Raw genomic sequence first — 19,218 nt, 5'->3', positions numbered from 1 at the left:
TAACTCGTCATTTATATTAGGTGTATCTCCTAATGCTATCCCTCCCCTCTCCCCCAACCCCACGATGGGCCCTGGTGTGTGGTGTTCCCTGCCCTGGGTCTAAGTGTTCTCATTATTCAATTCCCACCTATGAGTGAGAACATGCGGTGTTTGGTTTTTTGTCCTTGCGATAGTTTACTGAGAATGATGTTTTCCAGTTTCATCCATGTCCCTACAAAGGACACGAACTCATCATTTTTTATGGCTGCATAGTATTCCATGGTGTATATGTGCCACATTTTCTTAATCCAGTCTATTGTTGTTGGACATTTGGGTTGGTTCCAAGTCTTTGCTATTGTGAATAGTGCCGCAATAAACATACGTGTGCATGTGTCTTTATAGCAGCATGATTTATACTCCTTTGGGTATATACCCAGTAATGGGATGGCTGGGTCAAATGGTATTTCTAGTTCTAGATCCCTGAGGAATCGCCACACTGACTTCCACAATGGTTGAACTAGTTTACAGTCCCACCAACAGTGTAAAAGTGTTCCTATTTCTCCACATCCTCTCCAGCACCTGTTGTTTCCTGATTTTTTAATGATGGCCATTCTAACTGGTATGAGATGGTATCTCACTGTGGTTTTGATTTGCATTTCTCTGATGGCCAGTGATGATGAGCATTTCTTCATGTGTTTTCTGGCTGCATAAATGTCTTCTTTTGAGAAGTGTCTGTTCATGTCCTTTGCCCACTTTTTGATGGGGTTGTTTGTTTTTTTCTTGTAAATTTGTTTGAGTTCATTGTAGATTCTGGATATTAGCCCTTTGTCAGATGAGTAGGTTGCAAAAATTTTCTCCCATTCTGTAGGTTGCCTGTTCACTCTGATGGTAGTTTCTTTTGCTGTGCAGAAGCTCTTTAGTTTAATGAGATCCCATTTGTCAATTTTGGCTTTTGTTGCCATTGCTTTTGGTGTTTTAGACATGAAGTCCTTGCCCACGCCTATGGCCTGAATGGTATTGCCTAGGTTTTCTTGTAGGATTTTAATGGTTTTAGGTCTAACATTTAAGTCTTTAATCCATCTTGAATTAATTTTTGTATAAGGTGTAAGGAAGGGATCCAGTTTCAGCTTTCTACATATGGCTAGCCAGTTTTCCCAGCACCATTTATTAAATAGGGAATCCTTTCCCCATTTCTTCTTTTTGTCAGGTTTGTCAAAGATCAAATAGTTGTAGATATGCGGCATCATTTCTGAGGGCTCTGTTCTGTTCCATTGATCTATATCTCTGTTGTGGTACCAGTACCATGCTGTTTTGGTTACTGTGGCCTTGTAGTATAGTTTGAAGTCAGGTAGCGTGATGCCTCCAGCTTTGTTCTTTTGGCTTAGGATTGACTTGGCGATGCGGGCTCTTTTTTGGTTCCATATGAACTTTAAAGTAGTTTTTTCCAATTCTGTGAAGAAAGTCATTGGTAGCTTGATGGGGATGGCATTGAATCTATAAATTACCTTGGGCAGTATGGCCATTTTCACGATATTGATTCTTCCAACCCATGAGCATGGAATGTTCTTCCATTTGTTTGTATCCTCTTTGATTTCATTGAGCAGTGGTTTGTAGTTCTCCTTGAAGAGGTCCTTCACATCCCTTGTAAGTTGGATTCCTAGGTATTTTATTCTCTTTGAAGCAATTGTGAATGGGAGTTCACTCATGATTTGGCTCTCTGTTTGTCTGTGATTGGTGTACAAGAATGCTTGTGATTTTTGTACATTAATTTTGTATCCTGAGACTTTGCTGAAGTTGCTAATCAGCTTAAGGAGATTTTGGGCTGAGACAATGGGATTTTCTAGATATACAATCATGTCATCTGCAAACAGGGACAGTTTGATTTCCTCTTTTCCTAATTGAATACCCTTTATTTCCTTCTCCTGCCTGATTGCTCTGGCCAGAACTTCCAGCACTATGTTGAAAAGGAGCGGTGAGAGAGGGCATCCCTGTCTTGTGCCAGTTTTCAGAGGGAATGCTTCCAGTTTTTGCCCATTCAGTATGATATTGGCTGTGGTTTTGTCGTATATAGCTCTTATTATTTTGAGATACGTCCCATCAATACCTAATTTATTGAGAGTTTTTAGCATGAAGGGTTGTTGAATTTTGTCAAAAGCCTTTTCTGCATCTATTGAGATAATCATGTGGTTTTTGTCTTTGGTTCTGTTTATATGCTGGATTACATTTATTGATTTGCGTATGTTGAACCAGCCTTGCATCCCAGGGATGAAGCCCACTTGATCATGGTGTATAAGCTTTTTGATGTGCTGCTGGATTCGGTTTGCCAGTATTTTATTGAGGATTTTTGCATCAATGTTCATCAAGGATATTGGTCTAAAATTCTCTTTTTTGGTTGTGTCTCTGCCTGGCTTTGGTATCAGGATGATGCTGGCTTCATAAAATGTGTTAGGGAGGATTCCCTCTTTTTCTATCGATTGGAATAGTTTCAGAAGGAATGGTACCAGTTCCTCCCTGTACCTCTCGTAGAATTCAGCTGTGAATCCATCAGGTCCTGGACTCTTTTTGGTTGGTAAGCTATTGATTATTGCCACAATTTCAGAACCTGTTATTGGTCTATTCAGAGATTCGACTTCTTCCTGATTTAGTCTTGGGAGGGTGTATTTGTCGAGGAATTTATCCATTTCTTCTAGATTTTCTAGTTTATTTGCATAGAGGTGTTTGTAGTATTCTCTGATGGTAGATTGTATTTCTGTGGGATCGGTGGTGATATCCCCCTTTTCATTTTTTATTGCATCTATTTGATTCTTCTGTCTTTTCTTCTTTATTAGTCTTGCTAGCGGTCTATCAATTTTGTTGATCTTCTCAAAAAACCAGCTCCTGGATTCATTAATTTTTTGAAGGGTTTTTTGTGTCTCTATTTCCTTCAGTTCTGCTCTGATTTTAGTTATTTCTAGCCTTCTGCTAGCTTTTGAATGTGTTTGCTCTTGCTTTTCTAGTTCTTTTAATTGTGATGTTAGGGTGTCAATTTTGGATCTTTCCTGTTTTCTCTTGTGGGCATTTAGTGCTATAAGTTTCCCTCTACACACTGCTTTGAATGTGTCCCAGAGATTCTGGTAGGTTGTGTCTTTGTTCTCGTTGGTTTCAAAGAACATCTTTATTTCTGCCTTCATTTCATTATGTACCCAATAGTCATTCAGGAGCAGGTTGTTCAGTTTCCATGTAGTTGAGCGGTTTTGAGTGAGTTTCTTAATCCTGAGTTCTAGTTTGATTGCACTGTGGTCTGTGAGACAGTTTTTTATAATTTCTGTTCTTTTACATTTGCTGAGGAGAGCTTTACTTCCAACTATGTGGTCAATTTTGGAATAGGTGTGGTGTGGTGCTGAAAAAAATGTATATTCTGTTGATTTGGGATGGAGAGTTCTGTAGATGTCTATTAGGTCCACTTTGTTTAGAGCTGAGGTCAATTCCTGGATATCCTTGTTAACTTTCTGTCTAGATGATCTGTCTAATGTTGACAGTGGGGTGTTAAAATCTCCCATTATTATTGTGTGGGAGTTTAAGTCCCTTTGTAGGTCACTCAGGACTTGCTTTATGAATCTGGGTGCTCCTGTGTTGGGTGCATATATATTTAGGATAGTGAGCTCTTCTTGTTGAATTGATCCCTTTACCATTATGTAATGGCCTTCTTTGTCTCTTTTGATCTTTGTTGGTTTAAAGTCTATTTTGTCAGAGACTAGGATTGCAACCCCTGCCTTTTTTTGTTTTCCATTTGCTTGATAGATCTTCCTCCATCCCTTTATTTTGAGTCTATGTGTGTCTCTGCATGTGAGATGGGTTTCCTGAATACAGCACACTGATGGGTCCTGACTCATTATCCAGTTTGCCAGTCTGTGTCTTTTAATTGGAGCATTTAGCCCATTTACATTTAACGTTAATATTGTTATGTGTGAATCTGATCCTGTCATTATGATGTTAGTTGGTTATTTTGCTCATTAGTTGATGCAGTTTCTTCCTAGCCTCGATGGTCTTTACAATTTGGCATGTTTTTGCAGTGGCTGGTACCGGTTGTTCCTTTCCATGTTTAGTGCTTCCTTCAGGAGCTCTTTTAGGGCAGGCCTGGTGGTGACAAAATCACTCAGCGTTTGCTTGTCTGTAAAGTATTTTATTTCTTCTTCACTTATGAAGCTTAGTTTGGCTGGATAGGAAATTCTGGGTTGAAAATTCTTTTCTTTAAGAATGTTGAATATCGGCCCCCACTCTCTTCTGGCTTGTAGAGTTTCTGCCGAGAGATCACCTGTTAGCCTGATGGGCTTCCCTTTGTGGGTAACCCGACCTTTCTCTCTGGCTGCCCTTAACATTTTTTCCTTCATTTCAACTTTGGTGAATCTGACAATTATGTGTCTTGGAGTTGCCCTTCTCGAGGAGTATCTTTGTGGCATTCTCTGTATTTCCTGAATCTGAATGTTGGACTGCCTTGCTAGATTGGGGAAGTTCTCCTGGATAATATCTTGCAAAGTGTTTTCCAACTTGGTTCCATTCTCCTCGTCATTTTCAGGTACACCAATCAGACGTAGGTTTGGTCGTTTCACGTAGTCCCAAATTTCTTGGAGGCTTTGTTCATTTCTTTTTATTCTTTTTTCTCTAGACTTCCCTTCTCGCTTCATTTCATTCATTTCATCTTCCATCTGCGATACCCTTTCTTCCAGTTGATCGCATCTGCTACTGAGGCTTCTGCAATCTTCACGTAGTTCTCGAAACTTGGCTTTCAGCTCCTCCATCTCCTTTAAGCCCTTCTCTCCATTGGTTATTCTAGTTATCCATTCTTCTAATTTTTTTTCAAAGTTTTTAACTTCTTTGCTATTGTTTTGAATTTCCTCCCGTAGCTCAGAGTAGTTTGATCGTCTGAAGCCTTCTTCTCTCAACTCGTCAAACTCATCCTCCATCCAGCTTTGTTCCATTGCTGGTGAGGAACTGCGTTCCTTTGGAGGAGGAGAGGTGCTCTGCTTTTTAGAGTTTCCAGTTTTTCTGCTCTGTTTTTTCCCCATCTTTGCGGTTTTATCTACTTTTGGGCTTTGGTGATGGTGATGTACAGATGGGTTTTTGGTGTGGATGTCCTTTCTGTTTGTTAGTTTTCCTTCTACCAGACAGGACCCTCAGCTGCAGGTCTGTTGGAGTTTACTAGAGGTCCACTCCAGACCCTGTTTGGCTGGGTGTCAGCAGCGGTGGCTGCTGAACAGCGGATTTTCATGAGACCACCAATTCAGCTGTCTGATAGTTCCTCTGGAAGTTTTGTCTCAGAGGAGTACCTGGCCCAGTGAGGTGTCAGTCTTTCCCTTCTGGGGGGGTGCCTCCCAGTTAGGCTGCTCAGGGGTGAGGGACCCACTTTAGGAGGCAGTCTGTCCATTCTCAGATCTCCAGCTGCGTGCTGGGAGAACCACTACTCTCTTCAAAGCTGTCAGTCAGACAGGGACATTTAAGTATCTGGAGATTCCTGCTGACTTTTTGTTTGTCTGTGCCCTGCCCCCAGAGGTGGAGCCTACAGAGGCAGACAGGCCTCCTTGAGCTGTGGTGGGCTCCACCCAGTTCGAGCTTCCTGGCTGCTTTGTTTACCTAAGCAAGCCTGGGTAATGGCAGGCGCCCCTCCCCCAGCCTCGCTGCCGCCTTGTAGCTTGATCTCAGACTGCTGTGCTAGCAATCAGCGAGACTCCGTGGGCATAGGACCCTCTGAGCCAGGTGCAGGATACAATCTCCTAGTGTGCCGTTTCCCAGGCCTGTTGGGAAAGCGCAGTATGAGGGTGGGACTGACCCGATTTTCCAGGTGCCGTCTGTTACCCCTTTCTTTGACTAGGAAAGGGAACTCCCTGACCCCTTGTGCTTGCCGAGTGAGGCAGTGCCTCGCCCTGCTTCGGCTGGCGCACAGTGCGCTTCACTGACTGTCCTGCACCCACTGTTTGGCACTCCCTAGTGAGATGAAACCGGTACCTCAAGCAGAAATGCAGAAATTACCAGTCTTCTGTGTTGCTCGGGCTGGGAGCTGGAGACCGGAGCTGTTCCTATTCGGCCATCTTGGCTCCCCCCTTTGTGTTTTAAGAGGTTCTTGCAAGCCATGTATGGTAAGAGTTTGTTTTGGTTCCTATCTCAGCTGATGTTATCAAACTTGACCAAGTGGGTTGTATGACCTTATAAATAAAACCCAAAACTCTTTTATAGATGGTTTTATGTCTTCCAGATTTTTGTAAATTGTGCAGTTTACATAAGGCCTGAGGCTGAACTATATGTTTTTATTTTTTGGCCTTTTCAGATTGAAAGGATTTACCCACCTTTGCATTAATTACACTAAGATCTGCAATTATCCTGTGCTCATCCTCAGGTTTTTTGAAAGTTTTCAAAGTCTTTAAATATAATTTTCTTTTTGATTCTTGAAGCATAATAGGAACCTGAGTAATTGTTCGTTTGTTCACCAGTTGATGCTAATGGAGTAGCCATTAAGCATTATTTCAAGCCCTTTATATAAAATGGAAATTTTTAATAGCTGGCATTGTACCACCTCTTGTTTTATGGTCTCTGCAGCTATAAATTAATGTGAAATCAATTATAATTCAATAGGGACCAGTTTTCAGGCTGTTTCCTATAACATGATAATAACATTTATTTTCATTAAGAAAGCAATCCATGTTCATTGTGAGAAAATTGGAAAATATAAGTAAACAAGAACAATCAATAACAAAAAATTATAAGAAATCCTATTGCCCAGAGATTAGCACTGTGAACATTTGGCATGATTATTTAATTATTTTCAATGGAAATCACACACACACACACACACGCACACATACATTTTTTAGAAAAACAAAAAATTGAGGCAATTTAATATAGTTTTTTAATCTATAACTTTTATTTATAAATATGCTTTGAACATTTTTATGTCAATGCTATATCCACTTCATAGCAGTATGGTATTCTATCTTAGAGCTATATAATAGCAAATTTAATCAATGTTTTATCATTAGACATTTTAGTAACTTGAACAATTTTGCTATTGTAAATAACACTAAAATGAATATTGTCATATATATCCTTGATAATTTTTGTTTATTCAAATGATGTTTATTTTAAAAGGAAGAGAAAATATGTGCAAAAGCAAATTTTTAAAAATTGCATCATATGAAATTTTATCACTCAAAGATAACTGTTGGTAATTTTTTTGTGATTTTCTTTCAGTATATTTCTATCTTATTTATTTATACAAGACTGTACTATTCATACTATATTATTTTACTTCTTATTGAGCCATGACATGCATGTAAATGCATAAATCATAAGCATATAGTTAAATTAATTTTCACAAATTGAACACATCAATGTAACCAGCACCCAGATCAAGAAATGTCACCACTTCCCAAACCTGGTCCCATCTAGCCACTGCCTTCCAAAGGGTAACCACTACCCTGCTTCTAACATTCTGAACTAGTTTTGCCTGATTTTGAACTTTATACAATTGGGATCATCCATCTAGCTTACTTTGTTCAGTACAATATACCTATACCATTATATGTTATTGAAGTTTGTCTGTGTTTATTGCTGTGTAGTGTTCCCATGGGTGAATATACCATAGTTTGTTTTTCTGTTGATGGACACTTGCATAGACAGGTTTATTTGGATCTATTTTAATAGTGTTGCTGTATACTTTCTTGTATTATTGTATTATTTTGGTAAACTATATGCTGTATTTTTCCTCTGGCTTTTTACCTTAATATGTCATAAATGTCTTTCTTTTAAATACATTTTATTGACATAAAATATTGTATCGTGTGATTGTACCACAACTTAACCTGTCCTACTTTTGGACTTTCAGTTTATTTACAGTATTTTTCTGTAATAGACAACACTGAGATGAACATCCTGGTACATAAGTCTTTGCACATTTTTTCTGTTTCTTGAAGAAGATTCTTATGCAGATTGAAATGGCTGGCTCAGTATTTAAGGATGTTTGATAATTACTGCCAGATTGCCATCTAAACATTTATACTTATAGCCCCTCTACTAATGTATATAAGTACCTGTGTTCCCAGAATCTTATTAAATGAAAAATTGTGACTTAGTATAATTAGCAGCATTTGGTTATTAATGATATGTGATATTTTATTAAACTATGTGTTGGACATAGATGGTAAATTGCTTTTTCTCTTGAACTTTGTCATTTTATCTTTTAGACAGTTCTATATTTTTCTTGTATTTTATGAGGGTGCTTAATATATTAGGATAATTGTCTTCCCTGGTTTTCCCTAGATTTTTGCTTGCATTTTTTTTTCTTTTTTTTTGAGACAGAGTCTCACTCTGTCGCCCAGGCTGGAGTGCAGTGGCGCAATCTCGGCTCACTGCAACCTTCGCCTCCCGGGTTCAAGCGATTCTCCTGCCTAAGCATCCTGAGTAGCTGGGACTACAGGTGCCTCCCACCACGCTTGGCTAATTTTTGTATTTTTATTAGAGACGGGGTTTCACCATATTGGCCAGGCTGGTCTTGAACTCCTGATCTCAAGTGATCCACCCACCTCGGCCTCCCAAAGTTCTGGGATTACAAATGTGAGCCACTGTGCCCGGCCAGTTGTTGCTTGCCTTTTAATTTTATCCATATTTTCTTTTTTTTTTTTTTTTGCTATGCGAAACTTTTTTCGTGGTAAAAATTTGGGTGTTACTTTTAGTTTATTTCTTAACTTCCACTGAGTCTCAATTCCTTTATGAGAAGAACTAATATTGCAAAGATGGCAGTTCTTTCCCAAATCAATTGACAAATTAATCAATAAGAAAATTCATTTGGATTTTTACTTCTACCCTAGTAAAATGATTTTAAAGTTCACCTGCGGACATAAATGGGCAATGTCAAAAAGTCAGACAGTTTTGAAAAATAAAAATGATGAGGGATGATTTGCAATACTAAGTTTTATAGTATGTTCCTGACCTGAGATCAGCTACTAAGTCACCAGCTTAGAACAGGTCAGGCCAGAAAGTCCTGAGAAAAACTCGAGTATACATGCCTGTCTGTCTCATCCATGGATCATCTAAGTCAGACAGATTGGTCAATAAATGGTGTTAGGACAGTTGCAGTGTTAGGACAGTTGACCAAACACAGCCAGCTCTGTGAGAATTCTAGGGAGCATGTGTTAGTGACTTAGAGAAACTAAAGTGATAAATGGAAACAAAAAACAATGGAAAATGTATTTCAGTAATAAAAGGATATTTGGTGCTATTCTCAGGCAGAAGAGAAATAGAACACCAAGACTAACATCTACTCACTGAATATCAAATATCAAACTGCCAGGACAGAGGCTTTGACATTTTGCATAAGTTGGGTGGCACGCCTGGTCCAATCAGCTGTGCCCCAGTAGTGTGACCCTGTCTGCTCTGGGCCCACTCCTGTGCATAGGTCAGGGGTGAATTTCAGAGAAGGGGCCGGTTCATGGTAGGGTAACACCCTTGAAGGTGAAAGAATGAAGATCAGTGAGCCATATAGCCCAAGCACCACTTGCTGCAAAGAACAGTCACAGTGAAAGCACATCTCTCATTATTAATGTTATTGTTTTTGTCCTTTGCAGGCCAAGTTCATTTTATCCCCCGTGCCTTAAATGTGAGAGTCTTAACATTTAGGTTTCTCTATAGTTGTAAGAAATTTCTTTTCAGTTCTAACCCAAACCCACCATGGTCAAAGTGCAAAGCCCCAGCAATAATTACCCTTTATCACTCTTAGGACTTTATAGTTTTATTTTTCTCTTTATATTAGGTACATTATCACACAGACAAAAATGTACTGTGGGTTCATGAAAATCCCATTTAAGCATTTGTCCTTGACCTTTCTAGGTACTTTAATAGAATGTCACTTACGTACACATTGACCTTTTATAATGAATCTTCCACTATGTACTAAGTATTCTTGTAATTTCTCTTTGTTTTTGTTTTTTTTCATTTGCAAGGGTTGTATTAACCAGTACCTGTAGACACATCTGTGTCCTTCCTCATGTAAGTTATTTTAGCCAGGAATAACATAGACAATTCTGCCTTTGTTTTGGTCTCCTAGCTTTAAAGTTGCATCCATCATCAGCTTCTTCTAAAACTCATCTAACTCTGTTGCTTCTTATGATAATTAAATTTGAAAAATAGCTAAATCAATTCAGTAATTATGTTGGAATAGCTACTGGAGTTTGTCATCATTGCTTTGACTTAGTGTAGAGTTTACCAGATAGTCATTTCTTTGGATGTGAAAAGGTAGATGTTATCAAAGAAAGAGGTTTCTGCAGACATATATGTTTGAGAAACACAGAGTTAAGCAAAAGCAAACTGATTCTGATAGACTTCTTGGAAGCTCTGATAAGCTAATATGTCTTGTGTAAGCCCCATGAAGGCAATACAATTAGAAGCATTTCTCATATTTATTTCACCTCAGAGTCCCTTTCTCAAACTGCTTGTGGGAACAATAACCTGAGAAACACACTTTAGGGAAGTGGTGATATAATTAAATGTTGACATATTAATTTTCTCATTAGTAAATTTAAAAACATATCCTCTCTGTTGTCATGTTGGTTGGCTATAAACCAGAGAAATCAAGGGATAGGGGCACGGGTCTGGAAGTCAGGAGCACCTGAACTGGCTATGTGTCTTTGGGAAACTGCTTCTCTCTCCTGGGACTGATTGCATTTTCTCATCCTTAAATGAGATTGTCATACCTATGTGAACTCTTATTCATGGACAGGAGCCTTCTCCAGCTCTAGGATGCTATTTCATTTGTTGCACAGGGACTCTGATTGTGTTTGTTGTAGAAAAAGGAAGAAGCTTTTACCAATTTAAAGAAAGTTTTCTCAGTCTCTTGACTTGTCGATTTCGAGCTATTTTATTTATTTCTTTACAAAAACAAGTCCTGATCTTTTTTTTTTTTTTTAGGTTTGATATGATCAAAGCTGTCACTTCAGTCTTTCACTAACTGGGCTTCTTAGAATCTCATTTAGAATTCTCAGAAACCAAAAGCCAGTGAAATAAAGTCAAAGGAACAGAAATGTCACCTTCCAGGAACCTCCAAAATGCCATTAACACCTTTAATGAGGCTTTTTAAAGGAAGAATCAGTCTGCACTTTCAGTGGGCCCTCTAGTCTGTTTCTTTTTGCTCATCAGGAAGCTAGAAGATGGCAGCCCATGAGCTTCCTCCCTTGCATTTGCAGTCTGTGGGTAGGATGTTACTTCTAATTGATTTAATTGAAACCTAGTGCAAGTACATTAGGTTTCTTCCTGCCCTCAACCCTAACACCACTTGGGCAAAGTGGACTGACAATTTGTTTTTGAGAAATAGCATCAATGGAGTGAAAAATAATTTTTTTAAAAAAAATAGTTGGAATTCCTGTTGTGATTTGTTGGTTAAATCTTGAGATTGGTTCGCATTATGCAGTCATAAGGTTTTAAATCATCTAGCAAAAGATTTCTGGGGATTGAGCTGTTCCTTTCTCTATGTTTACTACCATTATTTGGAAATGAAAAGGGCAGATAACCTTCTTTTAAATAGCAACCATGCTTGGGGTCTCCTATTCTTAATCATTACATGCTAGAAAAAGGGGGCAGGGAACTCTGGACATCAGATTTAAAAACCTGAGGTTTTAAAACTAGAAAGCATTTACATGATATTAAGGCAGGGACTCTGAGTCAGACCAAGACACAGTCAAATCCCAGGTTGCCATTGTCTTTGACATAATATATAATTGACCTCTTTTCTCATTTGTAAATGGTGGTGGTAGTGACCGTCAATAGGATTTTATGGGAATGTATAAATTTACATATACATTTATAAATGTAGTTTATATGTATGTATAAACTAGAGCATCTGGAACATAGTAGATATCCAGTCAAATAGTGATCTATTATAATCATTATTGTTATTTTTATTGTAAATAATAAGCATATTCCTTGAACAATGCTTCAAGTATTTGCTTTAGTTATGATTTTTATAGATTATATTATTTTTTATTTAGTTTTACGTTTATTTTATGCTGATGAAAGATACCTTAAGGACAATAGTATGCATGACTTCAACCTTTTAATAACAAGATGAAGCAGTAGCAGCAATACTGTGTCTCTCTAATGAGATGGAATATTACTGATAGCTCTGAAGCCCCTATGTGATTATTCCCAATGAAATCCTCTCTCCTCCCCTTAGAAGTATCACATTCCACTTTGGTTTTACCACACTTATTCCTAGACAATAATTTTTTGACATTCTATGTTTTTGACCCTTATGATCTAAAAAAAATCATACTTGTATGCATGCTGTACATGTATTCTGTACATCTGGTGTGCTTCTCTGTCTCAACATTATGTTAAGATTTATCCCTGTTGATGAATGTACCTATTTTATTTTCTTTGCCACTGTGGTAGAATATTCTATTGTATAAAACAAATATGCCCTATTTTTTAAATCATTCCTCCTATTTATGGATGTTTAGTGTTTTTCCAGTTTTATTTATTTTTTTGATATTTTGAATGTGACTGTTGTTACTATTCTTCTGTTAACTACGTGAAATTGCCATTTTTATAGGTCAATGATCCAAACTAAAAATTTATATGATTCAACTCAATTGATGTCTGGTGTGTATTTTTAAGATTATATCTGAAGCATATACCTAAGTGTGGCAGAAATGCTGATTTATAGGGTATATAAATTTTCAACTTTTAAAATGAAACCTGATTGTATTACAAAGAGATTATACCAATTTATACCCCCAAATGAAAACTGTCATTGTCCCACTTCCCACCAACATTTGATATAAATTTTTATTTTGGTGGGTGTGAAATATAGTTTTAATTTGCAGTTCTGTAATTACCATTGAAATTAAGCATTATTCCATATGCTTATTTGCCATTTCTATTTTTTGAGACAGAGTCTCGCTTTGTCACCCAGGCTGGAGTGACTGGCGCAATCTCAGCTCACTGCAGCCTCTGCCTCCCAGGTTCAAACGATTCTCCTGCCTCAGCCTCCCAAGTAGCTGGGACTACAGGCGCCCCTCACCAGGCCCAGCTAATTTTTGGATTTGTAGTAGAGACAGGGTTTCACCATGTTGGTCAGGCTGATCTTGAACTCCTGATGTCAGGTGATCTGCCCACTTTGGCCTCCCAAAGTGCTGGGATTACAGGCTTGAGCCACTGCGCCCAGCCAACAATTATTTTTAAAAATAGAGTTTCCCGTAATTTTTAGGTATGTACTGCTTAGAGGTGTTTCCCTACAATATCATCTTTGCTGCTGCTGAGAAAACGGCAAAATAAGATTATTTATGTTTTTATCCTTTTGAAGAAGAGAACTTACTGATTTTTAGTTTGTATTTCATTGTCATATGGTTAAAACTTTAAGGGATATATTATACATAGGATTTTTTTAAAGTATTAGAATTTTTTTATAAATTAACATTTTTATTTTTATAAAATAATTGTTTGTATTATTTTATTTTGCAGTTACATATAATACTTAACATTTAGAACTTCAAAGCACAAAAGTTTAGAACTTTTAGGTATTGCCTTTTGGCATTTTGCAGAAATCCATACTAAGTCTTATGAATGGTTCATTTTGTTATAAAGAATATTTTTTTATTTAAGAATTGGGATGATGAAACTGGCAGATGACTCATTATTTTCTCTTTTTCTCTGTGGCCTTGGTGAGGTCATTTGTAAATATTTGCTGACTCTGAGTCCAGAGAAAGATACTACCTTACATAATCACTTACATATAAACACTGTATTTACTCTATTTTAATAACAAAATAGGTTGATTTTGTCCATGTAGAGCTTTTATCTTGCTTGTATCATTTTGGTTTCCCAGGTCTTATTTCATCATCTGTGTTGAGTAACCATGGGGAGGAAGCTGGACCTGTCTGGTTTGACTGATGATGAAACAGAGCATGTTCTTCAGGTGGTTCAAAGAGACTTCAATCTTCGCAAAAAAGAAGAAGAACGACTAAGGTGAGATGCCTGTTTTGCTCAGCAGGGTACAGCAAACCACATGTGGACAAGCGAAACAGGTTTCCTGAGGGTATTCCCTCCTGCTAGCCCTGAGTTTGGACACACACTTATGTTTGTCAGAAGAATGTCCTGTCCTTTGTAGAAAGGTTTGCCAGTTTCAGAAATGTCAGTTCAGAAATGTGTTGCTCACAGTCCCAATCAGGGTTTCGTTGGGACTTCTGACCCTGTATGTCATTATTAGCTATAGAATGAGTGGAGCTTGTGGTGAACACGCTGCCTTGAGCTTCCTCTTGGCCTTAGTTTTTTGTTGGCAGGTCTTATTGAAGGATAACCAAAGTGTTAAGTGAACAGTTCTTGTGAGAATGAGTCTCATGCATGTACAATGTTCTGTTTAAACTCTCAGCTACTGTGGCACAAGAAAAGAGCTTTGAACATCAGATACAAGGAAACTGACCACCAGACTGGATGGGATCACCTGGTTTAGCACTACTTCCCTCCTTTTATAGAAGAGGAAACTGAAGCCTAAAGAGGTAGTCTCCTGACTCCTCTGCAGTTGATATTTCCCCATGAAAGGCTCTTGGAAATACTATGGCAGGTCAGTTCCAACTATGCCTAAGTTGGAAGAAGTCACAGCGATAGAAATGAGGTCATGTATTAGGCCTAATGTATTGAAACTGATGGTAGGTCAGTATTAGTCTCCCTCATCTATAAAACCTGTTATTCCTTGGGATTCCATGGGATTATTCACAGCACCATCTTCTTCCTTAGACACTAAGCAAAAACCTGTTTTGCTCACTTTGATTATTCAACAGCTAGAACAGTGCCTAGCACAGTTTTAAAAAATCAATTAATTATTAATAGATTTCTTGTCTTTCATCAAACAAGTATATATTTAATATATACTATATGTGAGACCAAAAGATGGTGGAAATAAAGATGATTACACTAAGGTGCTTATAGCCTAGCAAGGGAGATAACATTGCCAAGAAGTATGAAGTCTGAGGTACTCCAAGGTAGAAGGAAAACAATCCCTTTTTGGTGGTAGGAAAGATTTACCAGTTTTAAGCTGAGTGAGAAAGGGCATGAGTAGAGCTTTGGCATAATCCTGAATTTCTGTATTTATATATGGAATATAAAAGAGAACAGAGTCAAGGACGTCCCCAAGGTTTTTTTGGCATAGGAAACTGGAAGAATGAAGTTGTCATTCAGTGAATATGAAGACAGAGGAGCAGGGTATTTGGTAGCCAGGTAAAGTTGAGAGCTCTGTCTCAGGCATCTTCAATTTGAGATGAATATTGGACATCCAAAGGAGATGCCAACTTGGCATTTATGTATTTGCAACTAGGAATCAAGTGGGAGGTCCAAGTTGGAAATTAAAATGTCATGGAAAAGGTCACCAGAACAACAGGAGAGTAGATGGAGCAGGGAAACTAGTACAGTTGCTTGGCAGCGCTAAGACCAACTTGAAGTTTGTGGTCACTATTTTACATTGAGACCAGTTTCTACATGGTAGTGTTTTCCCTGTATCTTTCAGCCTCTTTCCTCTACTGGACCATTGGAAAGAACCATGTCTTGATCAGTTTTGTGCCCCAATCTCTGGGCAGAGGGCCTGGCACACAGTGGGTGTGCCCTAAAGCTCTGTGGAATGGATGGATACATGTAGATTGATTGTCAATCCATATGACTACCTTCATGTGTGGTTTGAAGAATCCACCTTAATATTTCCTTTAAATCATAAAGACCATCTGTGTGTCATGCTTTATCTCCTGGAAACTCACATATGGATAAGCCAAGACCTTGTTTAATGTCCTTTTCTGACTGTGGAGACTTGCCTTAGCTCCACTGCAGAGTCAGGTGCCCATCCATGTGGAAGAGCAGCTTTAGGGCTTGCTTTGAGGAGGAAAATTTTAAAGAAAGAGCAGCTCTCACTGCAGTAGACCCAACAAAATGGGCACCATCTTTCTCATGAGGACAGGAGTCTTAGTGGACAGCAGTCAGTAGCCTACTGCAATTCTGTGAAAATGCATGGTCATGGGAACCTGCTTGTAATGGAGAAAATGATGCTTGAAATCACCAGTGGCCAAAGAGCGATGACTGCTTGCCATGGCAGCTCTTGTGGCACTGGAACTGGACATTTTTTCTCTGAAGACAGTTGTTACTATTGTCCTCTGCCCATGACCAGTGACATGCCTCGATAGGTACCCAGCAAACTGAGGTGACACTCTGAATGATTCCAGAAAAGAATATTACTATCGAATAAAAAGAGATTATGACACTGCAAAACCACTGAAATTGCCAAACATTTGCCTCACTTTTTTATATTGCTTGAATTTTGGGTATGTGAAAGAATCTAGGAGGTAGTATTATTGAACTGAACTTTGAAAGTATTTTAGAATTATAGGAAGTATTTTCCTTTAATGAATGTATAACTCATAATAGAAGACTTTTTTAAATTTTACAATCTTGAATTAGTTGCCTTTTCCCCCGACCAGCTGTTCTTTATTTACCTAGTTACTCTGGCTAGGTTTTGTGAGGGTAGGTCTTGAGTGTAGTAGAGCTTATCCAGTGTTTACAATGATCTGTTCTTCAGTGCAGACATTAAGTGTAATAGTAAATAGGAGGTGGAAGTGTGAATTAAGTGTCCTCAGAACACAACATGGTAATGTAAAGAGGGATAATGGGGATGAAGAATTCATGGAAAGAGAACTAAAATGTATAAAGCAGCGTGAACTGGCACTGCCCTGGGTATCGCACAATTTATCTTATTGATTCCTCACTAAAGTCAGTATAATGTTAGCACCAGCTTACATGGGGGCATCCAAGAACAGAGAGATTACAAAGCTTGCTCAGAATCACACAGTTAATCGGAGTAGGGCCAGTATTTTGTTTTCCAGATTCTCTCCATTTTGTAGACTGGGTTAAACCATTTCAAAACTGTTTTACTCTCCCTCCCTCCTTAAAATAATTCCTTAGTATCATCTATTGTCCAGTAAATTTATCCAACTATCTTATTTCTACAGTATGTTCAAATCAGAATCCAAACAAGGTCCACTCATTAGTCTGGTTGTTTTGAATCTTAAACCTCTTAATTTTGTCATTATTTCTGAGATAATTCAGAAGGCAAGCATGGTATTTGGTGTCTCTGAGAATATTTTACTTTTTTAATTTGTCATTTTATGGTTAGGCCGATTAGAGTTGGAGCTTAGTTTTGTTGTAATTTTCTCCCCCTTTAATAAGGTCCTTTTATAACAATTTAGATCTTTTCCAAATTCTGCTATTTAAATTTTTTTAAAATTCATAGATAAGTGTTTTTCTTTGTTGTTTGTTTGTTTGGAGATGGAGTCTCGCTCTGTTGCCCAGGCTGGAGTGCAGTGGCACGATGCAACCTCTGTCTCCCGGGTTCAAGCAATTCTCCTGCCTCGGCCTCTTCAGTAGCTGGGATTACAGGCGCAAGCTGCCACACCTGGCCAATTTTTTTTGTATGTTAGTAGAGATGAGGTTTCACCATGTTGCCCAGGTGGGTCTCGAACTCCTGAGCTCAGGCAATCTGTCCACCTCGGCCTCCCAAAGTGCTGGGATTACAGCCGTGAGCCACTGCGACTGGTCGTGTTTTTTTTATTTCCCAAAAGCATGTATTTAGAATGGATGTGATATTGTTACCCATATGGAAGGGGCAGTGTGACTGTCCTGGCTCTGGCAGGTAAGTGGAGAAGGACACTGGGGAAAGCTTACAGCCCTCATTCTTTACAGGACTCCTACTATCCCCCACTCTCTGCTATAGCTCATAGTGAGCGGAGGCACATCGTGGTTGGTGTGTAGATATCAGCTGCTGTGTGTAGGTAGTCACAGGCCTCACTATGTAAAGTGATTCTGTCAACCCAATGTCAGTAAGATGAGACACTTTCTCAGCACTGGGGATGTGATGCATTGAATTTTTAATATCATTAAAGCTATATGTTTATAGCAGGACTGTTGGGGGAAGATAGAGAATTGATAGGCCTGAGAATAGCAGACAGGCAATACCAGATACTGGAGGTGAGGACTTATTTACAAATTCAGTAGAGTAAGTGTTGATTCCATTTCTCCAAGACACACCAGGATTAACACTATGGATGGAGGATGCTGGGAACGAAAGGCATGGTGACGCCTGCTCCTACCTCCAGGTGCTTTGGGTTTTATCTAGATTACTCAAGTAAATGTGTCAAAAAGTTCATATTGTACTTGGTTAATTTTATTTTCTGTTTTTCTTTTTTATCAGATGATTTCAGGCAAATAGTAAAATTATTCAAATGGTAAAGAAGACCTTATAATGAAAAGCCTAAGTCCTCTGCTCCATATTTAGTTCTTTGTCCTTTAGACCTCCTGGCATGACCTTCATAAATCTAAATATGTGCTTCTGTTGCTATATTTCAATGTATCAGTATTAGACATTCTTTCAGTTTTCTGCTCTGAAATTGGGGACTTAGCTCACTTACTTATATTACCCTTGTATTTTGTTTCTTGATGATTATATTATTTTCTACTGGTCATCTTTCAAACTTAAATAATAGATGGAAACCTCTGAGTCTTGTTCTGTCAATGTTTGCCATTCTTTTTCAGTTCTGACGTGCAACATTCAAATAGTGTCCCTGTCTTTACCTCTTTACCTCCTTCTGCCCTGTGTCCCAGCTTTCCCTATAATAGCTTTACTCTCATACATACAAGGCTGGGGCATTCACCCGCTGTTCCAAAAACATATTTTAGTCTACTGTTTTGTTCATAGGATGATTCTAACTGTTGTAGCCCCTATATAGTTACGACTGAAAATATTAACATTGTTTACCGTTGCCTCTCTCTCTTTTTCAGAGCTTTATTGAAGTTAGCAGGTATCTGATTGTTCTTTTCCTTTTCTCTTTACCATTATGAATTAATTATGCTTTTATTTCTTTGCTGTCATTGGAAAGGGGTCTTAAGAGGGAGCAGAGGCCATTAAGTGTTTGCTTTGTCTGTCATCTGGAATCTAAATTCCACAGTAACTTGCTTACTAGTCAAGGTCATGTGAGGATCCTGGGGAGTGTGCAGTGGTGGAAAGCACTCCCAGTGTCTAGCATATGTTCAGAGCATGCTTTGGGGTCAAACAGATATGGGTATGAGTCCTTCTATCATGATTATCATGATTATGTTGGGCTGTTTGACCTCTGAGCCTCAGAAGTCAAAATGAATCCAGGAAAGGCTGGGTCATTGCTGCACATTAACCATGTCCTATTTGTAGGA

General features: G+C 38.4%; 1 protein-coding gene across 2 annotated transcripts in view; it reads left to right on the top strand.

Moving 5' to 3' along the window:
* Window positions 1-19,218, top strand: part of MYRIP (myosin VIIA and Rab interacting protein) — a 475,698-nt gene that overhangs the window by 84,885 nt on the left and 371,595 nt on the right. For both annotated transcript variants that reach the window (XM_058441971.1, XM_032161998.2), the window contains exon 2: window positions 13,826-13,965. In XM_058441971.1, the coding sequence (XP_058297954.1) occupies window positions 13,856-13,965 (110 nt within the window). In that variant the 5' untranslated portion in view covers window positions 13,826-13,855. The remainder of the gene's footprint in view (window positions 1-13,825; window positions 13,966-19,218) is intronic.

This window comes from Hylobates moloch, unplaced genomic scaffold (genome assembly GCF_009828535.3).
Source record: "Hylobates moloch isolate HMO894 unplaced genomic scaffold, HMol_V3 SCAFFOLD_8, whole genome shotgun sequence".
NCBI lineage: Eukaryota > Metazoa > Chordata > Mammalia > Primates > Hylobatidae > Hylobates > Hylobates moloch.
The sequence above is the reverse complement of the archived record's forward strand: the minus strand, read 5'-3'. Positions and strand labels throughout refer to the sequence as shown.